The sequence below is a fragment of the Antechinus flavipes genome, chromosome 6 (assembly GCF_016432865.1).
Source record: "Antechinus flavipes isolate AdamAnt ecotype Samford, QLD, Australia chromosome 6, AdamAnt_v2, whole genome shotgun sequence".
In the NCBI taxonomy this organism is placed as follows: domain Eukaryota; kingdom Metazoa; phylum Chordata; class Mammalia; order Dasyuromorphia; family Dasyuridae; genus Antechinus; species Antechinus flavipes.
Window position 1 is genome coordinate 74,388,816 of NC_067403.1, and position 19,860 is coordinate 74,408,675.

The following is a 19,860-nucleotide window of genomic DNA, read 5'->3' on the forward strand; positions in this document are numbered from 1 at the left end:
TCCCTAGCATATTTGCCCAACAGGGGGATCTCTGGATTAAGAGTATGGACATTTGAATCAATCATTCCAGTTGCTTTCCAGAATTACTGGACTGATTTGTATATTCACCAAATGTGCATTAGGTTGTTTGTCTTGCACAGCCTCTCCAGAATTTGTGATTGTAGCATCCTGTTCGTTGTCCTGCCTGCTCAGGGTATCTCTCATTTGGGGGTCTCCCCAGTCCTGGAACAGCTGTCGACTTGCTGTGGCTATTTCTTTTCTTTTTTCTTTTTTTTATATTTTATTTTATTTTTTAAAAAATAATTAAAACTTTTTTATTGACAGAACCCATGCCTGGGTAATTTTTTACAATATTATCCCTTGCACTCACTTCTGTTCTGACTTTTCCCCTCCCTCTCTCCACCCCATCCCCCAGATGGCAAACAGTCCTATATATGTTAAATATGTCACAGTATATCCTAGATACAATATATGTGTGCAGAACCGAACAGTTCTCTTGTTGCACAGGAAAAGTTGGATTCAGAAGGTAAAAATAACCCGGGAAGAAAAACAAAAATGCAAACAGTTTACATTCATTTCCCAGTGTTCTTTCTTTGGGTGTAGCTGCTTCTGTCCATCATTGATCAATTGAAACTGAGTTAGATCTTCTCTATGTGGAAGAAATGTGACTATTTCTTGAGACACTCCTTTCATCCATCCCTGGCAGCTTGTGTCTGTCTTGTGTCTGTGTTTTGGCAAAGCTCTGAAACAAATAATATTTGTCCTGATATTTCTCTTTGCGTTTATTGATTCTTATTTGACCTAATTGCCTTTTTAGGTCATTGCTGGAGAGGGTATGGTAGCTTCACTTGAAATCTCTGAGAATATTCTTCTTTTCTGATTAGCTAGAACAATGCAAGCAATACTTAGTGTTTAGAGTGCTAGTCATGAGAAATTCCCTGTAGCCTAAAGTCCAAAGTATCCAGAATTAAGTGAGGCATTTAGGAGGATGAAAACTAATTTCTATTGTTCAATTATACCATTTTCTTTTCATCTTCCAAATCACCTGTATTTTTTCTTTTCACATGTTTTAGCATTTGACCTTAAAACCTGGTGAGCTGCCAATGGCTTCGAAGATAGTTCCCCTTTAAGGGATAAAGATAAAACAATTCCAGTAATCTTGAGGGAATTTGTGTTCTCCCTCTTCTCTTTTGAAAGATTTGATTATACTATATATTGGAATTTTAAAAAACTTTTCTAACACCTAAATGGAAATGAAAACAAGATTTTTCGAAAACTTTCACATTAAAAGTATCTAATTTACCCCTGCTTCTTTGAAAGATTTGATTAGACTATGTATTGGAAATATTTTTCTTAAACCTTTTTAATACTTAAATAAAAATATTTTTATTAATACTTTTTATTTTTTGTCTGATAAGTGTTTCCTTCTATGGTGCTTCATTTTGGGGGGTTGGGAATTATTGGACCCGTGATTTCCTTTGTATAGGGAACTAATTCTCATTGAGGAAACTTCTCTTTGAATTTCTGAGTCATGGAGAATTTTTTGGGAGCACCGACAGGATAAATGACTTGCTCATTGTCATGTGGCTCCTATATGTCAGAAATGGTATTTGAAGCTAATTCTTTATGATACTGAAGTTAGCCCTTTAGCATCTTTGTCATAGCAGCCAAACTTTTTTTGCTTCCCTTTAACATTATTTTTTTTTGAAAATTTTCCCCCTAATTAGATAATTTTTCTTCTCAATCTAACCTTAATTGATCTTACCACCATTGTAAAGGCACTTAAGTGTATTTGTGAAGAGGTGCTATTTTTGTTTGCATAAAACTCACTTTGTAACTTGGATTAAAAAAAAAATCAAATGAGGAAATCCAGTGAGCTGTCAAATCTTCAGATTCTTCACTGGAATTTTTTTCTAATGGGGCACATAAAGTTCTATCGTATGATTCTCCACAAAATGTCGAGAAGTTAGTGGTTGTCATAATTCATAGCTTAAATATCAGGTTTTATGTTTCTTGGCAGGCTTTCAAGCTCCCCTCAGGGGTCTTTTCTAAGTTTTGTCAGCTCTTATTTCTGAAAGCTTAGTAAATAATGTATGAGAAGATGAGCACTGGATGTTTCTTGGAGTTGGAGACAAAGGTCACATTTAAAGCCTAAAGAAATAACTTAATTTCTCACTTATTGGCTGACTCTTTTTAGATTTCTTCCTTTTGTTCTGTAATATCGTTATATTTACACATACACATCCCACCAACATACTCTCTTTTAAAATACCAAAATGATAAAATGGACTTAGTCATACTCAATGCATTTTCTGAAATGAAGCAATACTTTTGTATCCAAGGATTTAATATTTGTCAGATAAATGGCTGATTAGGAAATAAGTAGAGCTTTAGAGAGTATGCAGCACAATCTGTTTGTTTTACAGGAGCTTATAAAGATTTGTTTACTTCCCCAGGAAGTAACTGAGAGTGCCAGGATTCCAACCAACATTCTGTGATTTAAAAGTGTTTCAGTCTTCTTAGTGCAACAGTAGTTCCCAACTGTCAAAATACAATATAAACCAAATGTATGTGAATGCCCTAATTTTGGAAAGAAAAATTCTGTGATTCTGTGTTTATCTACATGTTCAAATCAAAATTCTGAAATTTTATCATGGCATTATAAAGAATCAATAGTCTGTGCCAAACAGTCCTATTTTCAAATTTTTCTATGCCAATTCTACAGAAATTTGAAAGTTTGTAAATTTTCTCATATTTTGGATCTTCTGGAGACCTTTGGGTTTCACAAATTGTATTCTGAATACAATTTGTATATTTAGATTTATATTGTATATTTAAATACAATATAATTTTGTCCTACTGTCAAAGAAATTTTTATTTTATTCTTATTTATATGTAATTTTAATTCTTATAAATTATAAGGTTAGGGAACATCTTTACCGACAGTAACAAAAAAGATTATTATAAAAAGATGACAAACCAAATTAGTTAATAGATTTCCTCTCCTTAGTTTCAGCAGCAATTTAATATTTTCATGTTTCTACAGTAATATAAATAGAGCTTCTTTTCAAATAATTATTTAATTTTTAACTTAATTGTATTTTATTTTTTCCAATTACATGTAAAGGTAATTACTAGCATTCATCTTTGTAAGATTTTGAGTTCCAAATTTTCCTCCCATTCTCTTTTACTTTTTAAATTCTGATATGTTATACATGTATAATCATATTAAACACATTTCCACATTAATCATATTGAAAAGAAAAATCAGAATAAAAATGAAAATAGTTTGCTTTGATCTGCATTCAGACTCCATAATTCTTTCTCTGAATGTGGATGATATTTAACATCAGAAGTCTTTTGGAAATTGTCTTGAAACATTGCATTGCTGAGAAGAGCAGAATCTGTCATAATTGATCATTGTATAATGTTCTCCTGGTTCTGCCCACTTCACTCAGCATCAGTTCATATAAGTCTTTCCAGGTTTTTCTGAAATCAGCCTGCTCATCATTTCTTATTATAAAAGAATGTCATTTTCTTACATTCATAGACCCTAAATTATTCACCCACTCCCCAACTGATGGGCATCCCCTTAGTTTCCAATTGTTTGCCACCACAAAAACATCTGCTATAAATATCTTTGCACATGTAAATCCTTTTCCCTTTTTTATGATGTCTTTGGTATTCAGACCTAGTAGTAGTATTGCTAGATCAAAGTGTATGTAACAGTTTTATAGTCCTTTGGGCAAAGTTCCAAATTTCTCTCCAGAATGGTTGAATCAGTTCATTCTAAGTTGACCTTTTTAAAATGAGATGAATAAGGACAAAAATAATTTGAACTGAAAGTGTGAAAAAAAAATCATGTTCTCTTTATCCTGTTATTTTTTCATTAGTCTTTTAAAAGTAGATGCTTGCTATTTCATAGCTCATATATCATCTTCAGTAGTCAAATCTTGCTTTGAAATCATATGAACAAATATTCTTATTGATTAGTATCTTTCCCAGCATCATGCAATACACTATTGTGCACCCCTGGCGACCTAGTCCCTGGCTTCTTAAATGGTTGTGTTTTACAAGTTAATGGGAGTCATTAGGGACCCAGAACTTATCTTCTCATAGAAGCAGTGTTCTCGGTCAGCAGCTTCATCAGTATTTGCATTTTGGTTTTATTTTGACATTTCAAGAGCATATCTCCCACCTTTCTTCTGTGGCATTGGATGGCTTCCACAGCCCTTTCCTTTTCCTATGCAGTGGCCAAAAGAATTTTCCTTTGTTCCTTTTTGGATGATTCTTGTGGCAGAAGGTCCACCTGGGTGGAATTGGACGGGGGAGATGCCAAGATTTTTTACTTGGTAGGGTTGGAAGAAAAAGAGTGAACAGAGGTGTGTATAGATAAGTGATTTTTAAAATTAAACTCTAGGTAGGTGTATAGGAAGCAAAATGAAAGTTTGTTTGATATTTAAGGAGCAAAAATGCTAATGAATTGGAGCAAATTTGACTTCTCACTTCATTTATGAAATATTTAAAGGAACTTGGGATATGTAGCTTTTTGAAGAGATTTTGTGGAAACTTGTTTAAAAAATCTTCAAATAACTGAAAGATTTTTATGAGAGAATTTATGTTTTAGTCAGACATTGCATTGAACCCAGGTCCTCTCACTACGTGTCAATGTTCATTTGTATTAGGCTGAATTTCACAACTTATCTAGCTTTATCTGAAATACAAAACCTTTTGATATTTCAACAAATGGTCACTTGTATTTCTGAGGGGTTATAGATAGTGGGAGAGCAGTAGAATCATTTAAGAAGGTGGAAATGATAAAATCCTCCTTCACTTCCCTCCAGATGAAGTCCACCATGCTTTCTCAGCCCTTTGATCCCAACTTGGATTTAACTCCCATCTCTTTTTGGGCAGTTCCCCACTTTAATATTATGGACCAGCTGGCACTTGGGTCAGTGAAGAAGCATATATTAAGTGCTTACTATACTCATCATTTGGTATACAAAGAAAGGGAAAAAATAGGATCTTTGTCCACAAGGAACTAAATTTCTAATGGGGGGAAATAACATGTCAGTAACCTGTGTTCATGTAAGATCTACGCAGAATAGTACTATAACTATCTGGGACTGGCTAAGAAATAAAGTAGTAGATCATTGGAATAGATGAGATTCTACAAGACAATATAGTATGACCATGGCAGTCTCTAATGTTTTGATTAAACCAGAGATCTCAAATTCTGGGACAAAAATTCTCAATTTGATAAAAATGGTTGGAAACACTGGAAAATAGCGTAGCAGAAACATCTCACATCATGTATCAAGAGAAGATCAAGAGGAGCACATGATTTAGACATAAAGGATGATACTGTAACCAAATTAGGAGAACAAGGAATAGTTTGTCACATATAGAGAGAAGGGAAGACTTTTGATCAAACAAAGGATTATGAAATGGAGAGTGGATAATTTTGATTTTATCAAGTGAAAAAGTTTTTGCACAAATAAAAGAATACAGTAAAAATTAAAAAGGAATTGGAAAGCTGGGAAACAATCTTTACAGCAAATTTTTATGATAAAGTCCTCACTTCTGAAATATACAGAGAACAAAGTCAGATTTATGAGAATATGTCATTCCTAATTGATAAATGGTCAAAGAATATGAGCAGGCAATTTTCAGATGAAGGAATCAAAGCTATATGAAAGAATGCTTTAAATAACTATTGATTAGAACATTGCAAATTAAAACAACTCTGAGATACCACCTCACACTTATTAGACTGGCTAATATGGCAGAAAAGAAAAATGATAAATATTGGGGGGATATGGGAAAATTGAGATACTAAAGCACTGTTGGTGGAATTGTGAAATGATCCAACCATTCTAGAGATCAATTTGAATCCATGCCCAGAGGGCAAACTGTGCATAATGTTTGATCCAACAATATCACTACTAAGTATCTCAAAGAGATTTTTTTTTTAAGTGGGGAAAGAATCTATTTTTACAAAAATATTTATAGGAGCTCTTTTGGTGGCAAAGAATTGGATATTGAGGAAATGTCTTTCAATTGGATTATGACTAAACAAGTTATGGTTTATAAATGTAAAGGAATTACATGAACTGATGCAAAGTCAAGTGAGCAGAATTAGAACACTGTACACAGTAATACCAGTATTGTACAATGATCAACTATGAATAATTTAGCTATTCCCAGCAATAGTGATCTCAGATAATTCTGAGAGAATCTTGGAGAAAAATAATTATTCACATCCAAAGAACTGATAGAATCTGAATGTAGATTGAAGCATATTTATGTGATTTTTTTTCACAGCATGACAAATATAAAAATGCATTTTACATGAACTCATATACAACCAATATCAAATTGCTTATCATTTTAGGGAGGGGAAAGTAAAGTAGGAAAGAAGAAAATTTGGAACTCAGGATTTTTAAATTTTTAAATGAATGTTAACTTTTATCTTTACATGTAACTAGAAAAAATAAAAAAAACTGTAAAAAATATGCAGAATAGATGAGAAATAATCTCAGAGGGAAGTCACTAGCACTAGGGGGACTAGGTGTCTAGGCGTTTAACCTCCCTTCGGCAGAGCCTTAGTGTGCCCCCAGGAGGACTATAACTGGGACAGTGCCATCAGAACCACTCCCTGGCATCCCCTGGCTCTCCTCCATGCTCAGGCTAGCTTTATTAAAAGAAGCTCTGTCCTCAGAGTATTGGATAATTGAGGTATGCTATTTCCACGTGTATTGAAGGACTAGGAGTGTTGTGAGGTTGTTCAGTCTTTAAAAAAAAAAGCAGTCCTGTGTAGTCAGTCCACCTTATCACAGGGCGAGCATCTTTCCAGCGTCTGTAATTTTACCCATCTGCATTCTTTGAATACAGGCAGACATCCAAGTGGAACAGAATCGAAAACACTTCTATGAGCTGTCTCTCGAATATGTGTGCAAGCTTCAAGAGATCCAAGAAAGAAAGAAGTTTGAGTTTGTGGAACCAGTAAGTATTCATTCTCTCTCTCTCTCTCTCTCTCTCTCTCTCTCTCTCTCTCTCTCTCCCACACACACACTAGTTATTTATTTTAAAATACATTTTTGTTGTTACGTTTTATTTTTATATTACCTACATTTTCCAGTTTGAGAAACTAGCTGGTACAGTGGATAGATTCAGAAAGACTCCTTTTCCTGCATTCAAATCTGGTCTCAGACACTTACTATATGTGGCCCTGGACAAGTAACTTAATCCTATTTGTCTCAGTTTCCTCATCTGTAAAATGAACTGGAGAAGGAACTGGTAAATCACTCCTTTATCTCCACTAGGAAAATCCCAAATGGAATTAGGATGAGTTGGACAGGGCTGAAATGATTTGAACAAAGACATAAATTTATGGTCTTGAGCAATGAAGTTACTGGGTCATCGAATCCATAGAATTTCTTATCAATGAAATTATTAGATCATTGAAACTATAGAACTCCTTATCAATGAGGTTATTGGGTGATTGAATCTATAGAACTCGTTATCAATGAAGTTATTGGGTCATTGAATCCATAGAACTCCTTATCAGTGAGGTTATTGGATTACTGAACTATAGAACTCCTTAACAATGAAGTTATTGGGTCACAGAATGCCTTATCAATGAAGTTATTGGGTCTTTGAATCCATAGAACTCCTTATCAATGTACTTATTGGGTCATTGAATCCATAGAACTTCTTATCAATGAAGTTATCGGGTCATTGAAACTATAAAACTCCTTATCAATGAAGTTATTGGGTCACTGACTCCATAGAACTCCTTATCAATGAAGTTATTGGGTCATTGAATCCATACAACTCCTTATCAGTGAAGTTATTGGGTCCCTGAAACTGTAGAACTCATTATCAATGAAGTTATTGGGTCATTGACTTCATAGAACTCCTTATCAATGAAGTTATTGGGTCATTGACTCCATAGAACTCTTGATCAATGAAGTTATTGGGTCATTGAAACTGTAGAACTCCTTATCAATGAGGTTATTGGGTTATTGAAACTATAGAACTTCTTATCAATGAAGTTATTGGGTCATTGAATCCATAGAATTCCTGATCAATGAAGCTATTGGTCATTGAATCCATAGAACTCCTTATCAATAAAGTTATTGGATCACTGAAACTATAGAACTCCTTATCTATGAAGTTATTGGGTCCCTGAATCCATAAAACTCCTTATCAATGAGGTTATTGGGTTATTGAAATTATAGAACTCCTTCCCCATTTAAGGCCTGTGATCTCTTTCGGAGATCATTTTACAAATGAAGGCATTGAGGTCCAAAACAGGATTGGCTTCTCCAATGTTAGATTTCAGATTTTTTTCCCCTTCCATAACTTTCTTTTCTTTTTATCATTGACTTAGATCTGAAAGTTCTACAACTCTAAAAGAAATTAGAGATATGAATAATTTGGAGACATAAAACAGCTTTTCCAGGCAGTTTCCATAAGTATTATCCCAATTTTTTGGGGTAAGGGAAATGATTTATTTAGAGATAGTGAGTGACTTGGAAATTAGCTTCATATGACTGGCAAATGTTGGAGGCAGGATTGATATATCCAGGTATTTATTCCTGATTCTTTAAGAATCCTGTCAAAGACTGATCCTTGGAACATAAGGAGTTTTTCTTTCTAGTTCATTTATTTTCAGTGAGAGGCAGCTTGGCTTTAATGGCTGGAGAGCTGACTTCAAGAAGGACCTGAATTTAAGTCCCAGCTCAGACATTCACTTGACATGTGACCCTGAACATGTCCCTTAAAATATTTCTGTGCCCTTTAAAATTAACTTGCAGTGAAAATACAGGCCTATGCTGGTTTCTTTACCAGGGAGAGCAATGAAATCTTAGGATTATTCTCTATTTCTTTCTTTCTTTTTAAATTAGGGATGGTAAGGAAAATAAGGATTTGAGAGAGGAAATTTGGTTCTTTATTTTATTTTTTGATACTTTAAAAATATCGTTTTTTAATATGTCTTTACACTCATCCCCTTTGAACTCTACTTTGAATTCTAATCAACACAACTCAATAAATGATCACATCTGGTAGTGTATATGACATTCTATAACTGTATTCCCCTTCTTCTCATCACCTGATCTGCAGGACGGAGATTGACCATTCAGATTTATCTGTGTTTGATGGCTTTTTGACATTGTTTTCATTTATTTAATTTTTTTTCTCTTCCAATTTACATTTTATTCACATGGGAAATTTTTTTTGTATTTTATTTCATTGTTTTTACATGCATATTAACTTTTTTAGTATACATTTCTTTATGAATCATTTTGGGAGAGAAAAATCAGAACAAAAAGGAAAAACCACCACAGAACAACAATAAAAACTGAACATAGCATGTGTTGATTTGCACTCAATCTCCATAGTCTCTTTCTCGATGTGGATGGCATTTTTTAATCAAAAGTTTATTGGGATTGCCTTGGAGGTTGTTCTCACATATATCCTTGTGTATATTTGTATGGATATTGTTCTCCTGTGCACCATCTTTTTAGTAAAAAGTCTAATTTTAGTGAAATTCCCAGATTGTGCATTTTCCTTCCTGTGCTAATGAAGCTTTTGTGTGTGTGTGTGTGTGTGTGTGTGTGTGTGTGTGTGTGTGTGTGTGCTACAGATGCTGTCGTTCTTTCAGGGAATGTTCACCTTCTACCATCAAGGCCATGAACTTGCCAAAGATTTCAACCACTACAAGATGGAGCTACAGATCAACATTCAGAAGGTGAGACCCTGCCAGCCATAGCCATTAAAGAGATGCTTGGGATTTTCATAAATAAAACATCTGTGGGCTCTTAAAAAATGTGCGTTTATGTCATTTTATAATATAAATAAAAAATATCAACATACTCACCTAGATTGCAAGAATATGGAAATTTTGGTGACATACTGCCATCTTCTGGGTAATCCATGGTGTGATAAAAAGCTTGTTTTCTGGTAACTGAGAGTTAAGCAAACCCTGACACCTAGTGGTGTCCAGTAGTATTTCTAGGTTTATTTTGAACTTTCAATGATTGCCCTGATTTTATATTTAGTATTTTTAAAAATTGCCCATTACTTGGCCCATTTATTTGGAGATGTTTCTCTTCAGGTCATCAATCAATAAGCATTAAGCTCTCCTGCTATGTCTCAGGCAAAGCCTTTCAATTCAGTCTTTTCAGTTCAAATTAATAAGCTTTTATTAAGTTCTTACTTTGGGCTGTCCACTATGAAAGTGCTAGGGATAGAAGTATAAAGAACGAAGCCATCCCTCATCACAAGAAGACAGTAGGTACAAACAAGTACATACAGAATAATTATAAAGAGAATAAGTTTTTGTAAATAATTATGAAGAAAGTGAGTAAATACAAAGTAGTTGATTTTAAAGAAATATAAGGGGAAGGGGAGAGAGAGAGAGAGAGAGAGAGAGAGAGAGAGAGAGAGAGAGAGAGAGAGAGAGAGAGAGAGAGAGAGATAGACAGCAGTCATAATTGAGGGGAATTGGGAAAAACTTCATGTAAAAAGGAGTAGATGGGAGGAATCTTAATAAAAGAGGTAATCTGTGAGGTAAGGAGAGAGTGCTTTATAGTTATGGAAGACTTGCTTTGGAATACTGTCCATTTAGACTGTAATGATGGTTTGGACATAGATTTATTTTTATTTTTTTAAATAACTTTTTATTGACAGAACCCATGCCAGGGTAATTTTTTACAGCATTATCCCTTGCATTCACTTCTGTTCCGATTTTTCCCCTCCCTCCCTCCATCCCTCCCCCAGATGGCAAGCAGTCCTTTACATGTTAAATATGTTGCAGTATATCCTAGATACAATATATTTGTGCAGAACCGAACAGTTTTCTTGTTGCACAGGGAGAATTGGATTCAGAAGGTATAAATAATCCGTGAAGAAAAACAAAAATGCAGGCAGTTTATATTCATTTGACATAGGTTTATTTTTAAGAAAATACTGAGTTAATTGATTAGGAGAGTAATAGAGTTAGATCTGCTCTATGGACTCAAGCAGTTGGGAACCTCTTTTTGAAATAAACTTTGTGGTTACGGATTGGGATTTGGATGCTTGAGATGTTATAGAGAAGGTGGAAAACAGCATGTTTTGGCAACTGATTAGATTGCTAAGATGAGGGAAATGGAGAAAATCCAAGGTAATGTCAAGATTATGCCCATGGGAATTGGAAGGATGATTATGACTTTGATAGAAATCAGCGAGTTTTGAAGTTTAAAAGAATGAGAGGGGAGAAAAATAATGAGTTTAATTTTGGACTTTTGAGTTTGAGTTGTCTCTGAGATTTCTAGTTTGAAGGTCTAATGGGACCAGATATCCAAATTTAAGAGTCAGCCTTATAAAAGTGAAAGTTAACTTCATGGGATCTGATGAGATTACTTAGTGAGCAAGTTGGATGAATGAGCAGGAATTTGAGCAAAGTAAGGTTGTTTTATTTTTTTTTATTTAAAAAAGTAACTTCCAAAAACATTTTTTTATAAAAGAAAAAGTAACTTCCTATAAAATGTGATCATAAAAGGATGTGACCTTTTAAAAAAAACCAAGAACAATATTATAACAGACATTTGAGGGAGTGATGATTCCATTAATGGTGGTTATCTCTTCCAGTCATGCACATCATGACTCATTCATCCCTGCCTGTCTTGTGCAACTCTTGAATGAGTCCCCTAAATCCCACAGCCACCCACTGCTACGGTTAATCCAAGGTGCTGAATACGGTTCTTATGTGCATTTCACTTAGGAAGCATTTATTTAGCACTTGCTGTGTGCAGGGCACTGCTAACTGCAGGGTAAAAAAAAGGGAAATCAACCCAAATTCTTTGTCCAAAATCGGTATCGATTTATTTGGGATCTAAGAGCAAATCATTTAACCCCTTATAAAGTGGGACCGCTATGAGTACTGAATCATGATAGCTTTGTAGGTAGTAAAACTCAGGTTTAAGTTGTATCACTGACATATTAGCTGTGTATCTATCCATGAGCCAATCATTTAATTTCTTTATCTTCCCAGACAGCTTTAATAAGGTTTTTATGAGGACTAATTAAGAGAATATTGATAAAATACTTACAAACTTTAAGATAATTTGAGGTGATACTCATATAATTCTTTAAACATAATTTATAGCCTGAGTAATTATGGACTTTTTCCCCGTGAAAATATATTGGGAAAGGGAAAACTATTTAGTGTAATGTATTCTAGTAATGTATTCTAGTCCATGGTTGTGTACCTCCATAGTGATATGGAACTTCTGAGGTGGTAGATGGATAGAACCATGGATCCTGTAGCCCATCAGGAAAACTTTAGAACAAATCCTGCTGGAGATCCTGGGCAAATGGCTTGATGGCTCTTAGCCTCAGTTTCCCCATCTGTCAGATGAAGAGGTTAGACTCAATATCTTCTACAAGGTCTCTTTCATCTCCAGATCCATGATCTTCTCAATTGTAGGTCAGCCACTGATTTTTGTGTAATCTGGCAACATGGTTACGTTTGAGGGTATGACATCTAGAAGGGGGATCAAGGTGACAATTAAAATTGCGGAAAGGAGAGGAAGGGAAGAAATTGGAAGGAGTTGAGGGCTGAGAAAAGAGAACAAAATGGGTTGAAAAAAGTATAGAGATCAGAAAGGAAAGTAGATTGGGGAAAGAAAGGAAGAAGAACGAGAAAGGGAGAGTGGTGGTAAATTCAGGCCTCTTTATGATCAAAGGAACAGTAATTTTTAAATTAGGAACTGGGCTAACCTCCCTTTACTAAGGTTGTTCATTTGTTTTATAACAGGCCTTCACAAATTAGTTTCCTTTTCAATATTGTTTTAATCAGATCTATAGAAATGTACCATGTCACCATTTTTTCTCTTGTGATAAGCTTGTAGTGACAGTCCTTCCTGTAGAAGGAGAAAGGGGATAATGTGTAGTAATAATTTTTCACTTGAAGTATATCACAGTTTTATATCAGCAGTTCTCTGCATTAATTAAATTTAATTCAACAAACCCTTATTATATGTCTAATTTGCCAACACATTAAGCTCTAAGAATATGAAGGTTAAAAACTAAATCCTTGTCCTCAAGGAACTTACAACTTATCAAAGAAAACGGTTTAATTGTTTTTTAATAATAGATTTTTTTTTCAAAAATTGTGCATAGATAGCTTTCAACATTTATTCCTGCAAAACCTTATATTCCAATTTTTTTCTCCTTCCCTCCAGTCCGTTCCCTAGGCAGCAAGTAATCCAATATAGATTAAACATGTACAATTCTTTTGTATTTATTTCCATTATCAATAATTAATGAAATAATAATTAATGATATAATTATCATGCTGCACAAGAAAAATCAGATCAAAGAGGAAAAAAAATTGAGAAAGAAAACAAAAAGCAAGCAAACAACAGAAAAGGTGAAAATAATATGTTGTGATCCACATTCAGTCCCCATAGTCTCTCTCTGGGTGCAGATGGCTCTTTCCATCACAAGTCTCTGAGAACTGGTCTGAATCACATCATTTTTGAAAAGAGCCAGGTTCATCACAGTTGATCATCATGCAATCTTATTGTTTCTGTGTACAATGATCTCCTGGTTCCGCTCACTTTACTCAATTCCTGTAAGTCTCTCCAGTTCTCTCTGAAATCCTCCTGCTGGTCATTTCTTACAGAGCAATAATGTTCTATAACATTCATATACCAGAGTTTATTCAGCCATTCTCCAGCCGATAGGCATCCATTCACTTTCCAGTTTCTTGCCACTACAAAAAGAGCTGCCACAAACAATTTTGCACATGTGTGTCCCTTTCTCTCCTTTAAGATCTCTTTGGGTAAGATCCTAGCTTTTGGGATAAGAATTCATTATTTGACAAAAACTGCTGGCATAAATGGAAATTAGTATGGCAGAAATTAGGCATGGATCCACACTTAACACCGTATACCAAGATAAGATCAAAATGGGTCCATGATTTAGGCATAAAGAATGAGATTATAAATAAATTAGAGGAACATAGGATAGTTTATCTCTCAGACTTGTGGAGGAGGAAGAAATTTGTGACCAAAGATGAACTAGAGACCATTACTAATGACAAAATAGAAAAATTTGATTATATCAAATTAAAAAGTCTTTGTACAAACAAAACTAATGCGAACAAGATTAGAAGGGAGGCAACAACATCTTCACAATTAGAGGTTCTGATAAAGGCCTCATTTCCAAAATATATAGAGAATTGACTCAAATTTATAAGAAATCTATTCATTCTCCAATTGATAAATGGTCAAAGGATATGAACAGACAATTTTCAGATGATGAAATTGAATCTATTTCCACTCATATGAAAGTGTTCCAAATCATTATTGATCAGAGAAATGCAAATTAAGACAACTCTGAGATACCATTACACACCTGTCAGATTGGTTAAAATGACAGGAAAAAATAATGATGAATGTTGGAGGGGATGCGGAAAACTGGGACACTGATGCATTGTTGGTGGAGTTGTGAACGAACCCAACCATTCTGGAGAGCAATCTGGAATTATGCCCAAAAAATGATCAAATTGTGCATACCCTTTGATCCAGCAGTGTTTCTATTGGGCTTATATCCCAAAGAAATACTAAAGAAGGGGAAGGGACCTGTATGTGCCAAAATGTTTGTGGCAGCTCTGTTTGTAGTGGCCAGAAACTAGAAAATGAACGGATGCCCATCAATTGGAGAATGGCTGGGTAAATTGTGGTATATGAATGTTATGGAATATTATTGTTCTGTAAGAAATGATCAGCAGGATGAATACAGAGAGGTCTGGCGAGACTTACATGAACTGCTGCTAAGTGAAATGAGAAGAAACAGGAGATCATTATATACCTCAACAATGATACTGTATGAGGATGTATTCTGATGGAAGTGGATTTCTTTGACAAAGAAGATCCAACTCAGTTTCAATTGATTAATGATGAACAGAAGCAGCTACACCCAAAGAAAGAATACTGGGAAATGAATATAAACTGTTTGCATTTTGGTTTTTATTCCCGGGTTATTTATACCTTCTGAATCCAGTTCTTCCTGTGCAACAAGAGAACTGTTCGGTTCTGCAAACATATATTGTATCTAGGATATACTGTAACATATTTAACATGTAAAGGACTGCTTGCCATCTGGGGGAGGGGGTAGAGGGAGAGAAGGGAAAAATCAGAACAGAAGTGAATGCAAGGGATAATGTTGTAAAAAATTACCCTGGCATGGGTTAATAAAAAGTTATTATAATAAAAAAAAATAAAAAAAAATATCTCTTTGGGTAATAAGCCCAGCAGAAACACTGCTGGATCAAAGGGAATGCATAGTTTTATAGCCCTTTGGGCATAATTCCAAATTGCTCTTCACGATGATAGGCTTATTTCACAATTCCACCAGCAATGATTAGTGTCCTAGTTTTCCCACATCCCCTCCAATATTTATCATTATCTTGAAAGTAGTTTAATTCAACAAGCATTTATTAAGTGCCTTCAATATGCCAGGCACTGGAGATGCTAAGGAAAATAAAAGTGCTTGTCTTTAAACATCTTAAAGCTCTAACCTATAGTCCAAGGCCCCATAGAGACCCTGAACTTGTAATGGATTAGCTAGATCTTGGAGTATGGAGTATGACCCAAGAAGAGACATTTTCTCTTGACTCATTTTGTCTCAACCCTGGAGTTCACTAAAAAGGAATATTTAAAATAGAAACAAGCTCTCACAAAGTTTGAAGCTTCCTCAAATCTAAAGAAGGGGAGAAAATCCTAAGTAGGAGTTACTTCTAAAATTGAATCTTAATAGAAGTATCTAGGACTTCCAAGAAGCAGAAAGGTAAGGAGTGAGGGATTTCGTAGGCATACAACAAGTTCAGATAAATGGGGGGCACTGAGTAAGGAGATGAAATGTAGCATATTGGGAATAGTAAGGACAGTTAATCTGGAAATATAGATTAAAGTCAGAGTGTGAAGGACTTTCAATGCCAAAGTGAATCTTGTATTTGTTACTTGGAGTTAGTAGAGCTTCTTAAAAGGGGTGTAACTTGGAAAGACTTGTATTTTAAGAATCATATTTTGACAGCTGTGGGGAGGATAGTTTGTAGGAGAAGAGATTGAATAAATAGGAGATAATACAAATAAATAAAAAAGAGGTAGCATGTGATAAGGACATAGGAGAGGTCTCTGTTCAGCCAGCCTTGCAAGAAATTTGAGGAGGAAAGGGAATGTGTTAGTTTTGGAGATTAGAGAAGACTTCAAAGGAGAGAGAGAGAAGAAGGGGGGGGAGAAGGAAGGAGATGAAGAGGGAAAGGGAAGGGGAGAGAGAGAGAGGAAAGAAAAAAGGAGGAAGAGGGAGGGAGAGGGAGAAAAGAAGGAGAAGGAAGGAGGGAGAGGGAGAAAGGGAGGGAGAGGGAAAAAGAGAGAGAGAAAGAACACATATGCGTGTTATATACTAGACATATACACGTACAATTTTAAGGTGAGTCATGAAGGATGCAGAACATTTTTGTAGGTGGTGAAGAGGGCATAGGCACATGTGAATAATAGCTTAGGATAATTCATTGAGGTTGGAAGGGATAGGACCAGAACTCAAAGTCTAGCTTGACAGCCATGCAAAGAATGGCTTTTTATAAACTCCTGCCAGACTTCAGAGGTAATATTTTTATACTATAGGCAATGAGGTACTATTGAAAATTGGAAATGGCATGATACTTTCAAGTTTATTTAAATAGGTGAACTGTTTTTGCAGCTGTGAAAAGGAAAGGTTGGAGAGGGGAAGATACTTTTGAGGTAGAATGGGTCAGTTGGGAGGCTATTATGTAATGGTCTGGTTGAGAAGTAGGTGAGTCTGAGCTAGGAATGATAGCAGTGAATGGGAAGGAGGAAAGGATCAACCTGACTCAACAATTTGAATATGGGAAGTGATAGAGAAAGTAGAGTGAAAAATAATTCATCTACTTGGGGAAGATAGTGATCACAACAGAAATAGGAAAGTTTTGAGGAATGGATCCATTTAGAAGATAAGATAATGAGTCTAATTTTGGAATTACTGTGTTAGAAGTACTGGTGAGGTGTATAGATGGAAATATCTCTCAGGCAGTTGTGAAAATATGTTACTGGCATTGAGAAGTTAAATTGGACTAGACATATAGATGTGGTAATCTCTGCATAAAGCTGTGGGAACATGTGAACTTGTCAGAAGTGAGAGTATAGAGAAAGGGAGGAGACAAAGACTGAGTTCTATATTTTAGTGAATATTTTCATGTGGTTAGGTAAAGGAGGGAGATGAACTAATGGAGAAAACTGAGAAAAGGTGATCAGTTTAATCCTTTTCTAAGAAAAGCAGGTGTCATGGAAACCAATTCACATTTTTCTTTGATTCTTTGCTTGTAGCTGTTTCAACTTCATTGTTTTCTTTTGAAACATTCCCTATCATTATGATAGCTTTTTTAGGTCAGATTCTTTTTTTGTTGTTGTCATTTGGTCATTTTTCTACCCAGTTTGTTGATTTGGAACTTTTTTAGTGTTAAGGTTTGTTCTTAAGTTTCAAGATTTTTTTCACTGTTTTCAGAACTTGTTCTAGAAGTTTGGAAGTTTTTGATATTTCCAAGATGTCTGATCTGAGGAGAGGTATGGTCATGGCTCTTTTAGCTTGTAATCTGGTCCTTACTCAAGAAGGGTTCCTTATCCCCTAGGGTTGCAGTCAGTACTCTTCTTTGAATATTTTCCTTGGGACCAGATGTGATACTGCCCCTCAGGACATTCTTTCCCTCTTAACTGAAGACTTGACTTAAAATGTTTTCCTCTGTCCCTGAATTATGATCCACAAGTGGAGTTGCCACACAATATCTGGACCTGTGTCCAGTGCTAGCAGAGATCCCCTGTAATCTCTTTCTGACTTACTGTTTCTAGCTGGACATCTCCCAAAGCTGCTGCTGTTTCTGTCACCACTGCCTAGTCCCACCACTGATGTTTCATCCATGGGGGCTCCAGGCCAATCTCCACTCCCATGTCATGGATCTTTCTTTCTAACCTTCTACATTTTCTTGGTCTGGAAGAATGGCTAACTGACCTTTTGCTATCTCTGCACTCTAGAATTTGATTTGAAATGTTATTTAAAAGTTGTTTAGAGGGGAATGTTGGGAGACCTCAATCTTTTCTATTTCTTGTATTTTTATTCTCCATCAGTTTGAAACTCGCCTTATTTCCATGTTTGCGGATACCCCCTTATTCTAGATCCCACATGAATTAAATACAATTAAATTTTTGAGCGGGTAAAAAATGCTTGAATGTGAGCTTTGCAGCCTATTTATTGGCCTAAGATTTGATTGATTTTCACTGTGCCTGGGACCTAGTGCTAATGACCATGCATTTGGTTGTACAATCATGTATAGCTTAAAAAATCCTAATATCATTAGTTTCTGACTTATTTTTCTCTATTAACTAGCTTTCAGAGTAGTTGGTATTGTTTTTTCAAAAAGAAATGCCATAAAAAATGACCTAAAAGATGGAGGATAGCTGAATAAATGTATAGAGAACCTGATTAATATCTTTGTTTTTCCAGAGAATTAATCTAGATTTTTAAGCTTTGCCCCAAATTTCACACTTAAGTCTCTTAATGTTTGCCTCTCATTCATTTTAGACAAGGAGTCGTTTTGAAGGCACAAGATCTGAAGTGGAAGATCTCATGAATAAAATCAGACAAAATCCCAAGGAGCATAAGAGAGCCAGCCAGTTTGCAGTGGAAGGCTACCTTTATGTCCAGGAAAAAAGTAAGAGAATTGCAAAGCTGAACTTTGATATGATGAATTCTTGTGGGATTCTATTTTACACATCTCTGCTCTATGTATCTTGCATGAAAAAAAACTATGATCTAGTCAAATGAAAAGATGGAACTAGATAGTTTCCAAGATCTTTTCCAACCCTGTCAGATGATAGAGGGACTAGTTTTTTATAGAAAAGTGCTTAGATGTTTGAACTCTTTTCTCTATCACCTTCTTTGCCCATTTTCTTCTCTAGTACTAAAAAAAATAGCCCAAGCACAAATAGATAAATAGACTGATAGAACATTTAGGACATTTACTTATCTTCTCATTTATTCTATTATTTTTCCCCCTACATAATCCACAGGATAACTGTACAAATAACAACATGGTATGGTTTAGATTGACTAAAGTGTTGGTAGAAGAAGCCATATGTTAAAGAGCAAAGTTCTTAAACTGTGGGTTGTGACCCCCAGATGGGGGTAGCAATTCAATTGCCACATTCAATTGAATGTGAGGATTGTGAAATTATGATTATTTATCAGTAACTTTTGATTTCTATACCTATATACTTGGGGATCCCATAAAAATTTTTTGGGCAAAAAGGGGTCATGATTGAAAAGTCTAAGAAGCTGAGAGGAAAGAGTTTTTATCCTGTTTTTTTTACCTGCATGATTCTGAACAAGTGGTTTAATTACTTTGAGCTTCAACTTCCTCATTAATAAAAAGAAAGGATTGAATTAGATGATTTCAGTGGTTCTTTTTAGTGCACTCTTTTTCTCTCTTTCTTTTTTCCTCCCTCCTTTACTCCTTCCTTCTCTATCTCCTCCTCTCTCTCTCTCATATTGAATCAACATGTACTTTAATACTTGCTTATTTTAATGTAACATCATACATGAGCAGAAAGCAAAAACGCAGGAATAAGACAAAAGAGTCAAATATCTATAGAGTATATAGGAGTATTCTATACACACACACACACATGAATGTGATCTTCAGCTTTCAACTTTGGAGGCATTGATCATAGAAAATATAGAATAGAATCTAAAAATAAATGAGACTGATTTTGCACTAACAGGCAATAAATC

General features: G+C 35.0%; 1 protein-coding gene across 2 annotated transcripts in view; it reads left to right on the forward strand.

Moving 5' to 3' along the window:
* The window catches only part of ARHGAP10 (Rho GTPase activating protein 10), a 345,140-nt gene that overhangs the window by 143,473 nt on the left and 181,807 nt on the right, over nucleotides 1–19,860 (forward strand). Inside the window, exons 6-8 of one of the 2 annotated variants that reach the window (XM_051966160.1) lie at nucleotides 6,895–7,005; nucleotides 9,653–9,757; nucleotides 18,652–18,781. In XM_051966160.1, coding sequence (XP_051822120.1) covers nucleotides 6,895–7,005; nucleotides 9,653–9,757; nucleotides 18,652–18,781 — 346 coding nt within the window. The remainder of the gene's footprint in view (nucleotides 1–6,894; nucleotides 7,006–9,652; nucleotides 9,758–18,651; nucleotides 18,782–19,860) is intronic. The other variant, XM_051966161.1, reaches the window with a different exon arrangement.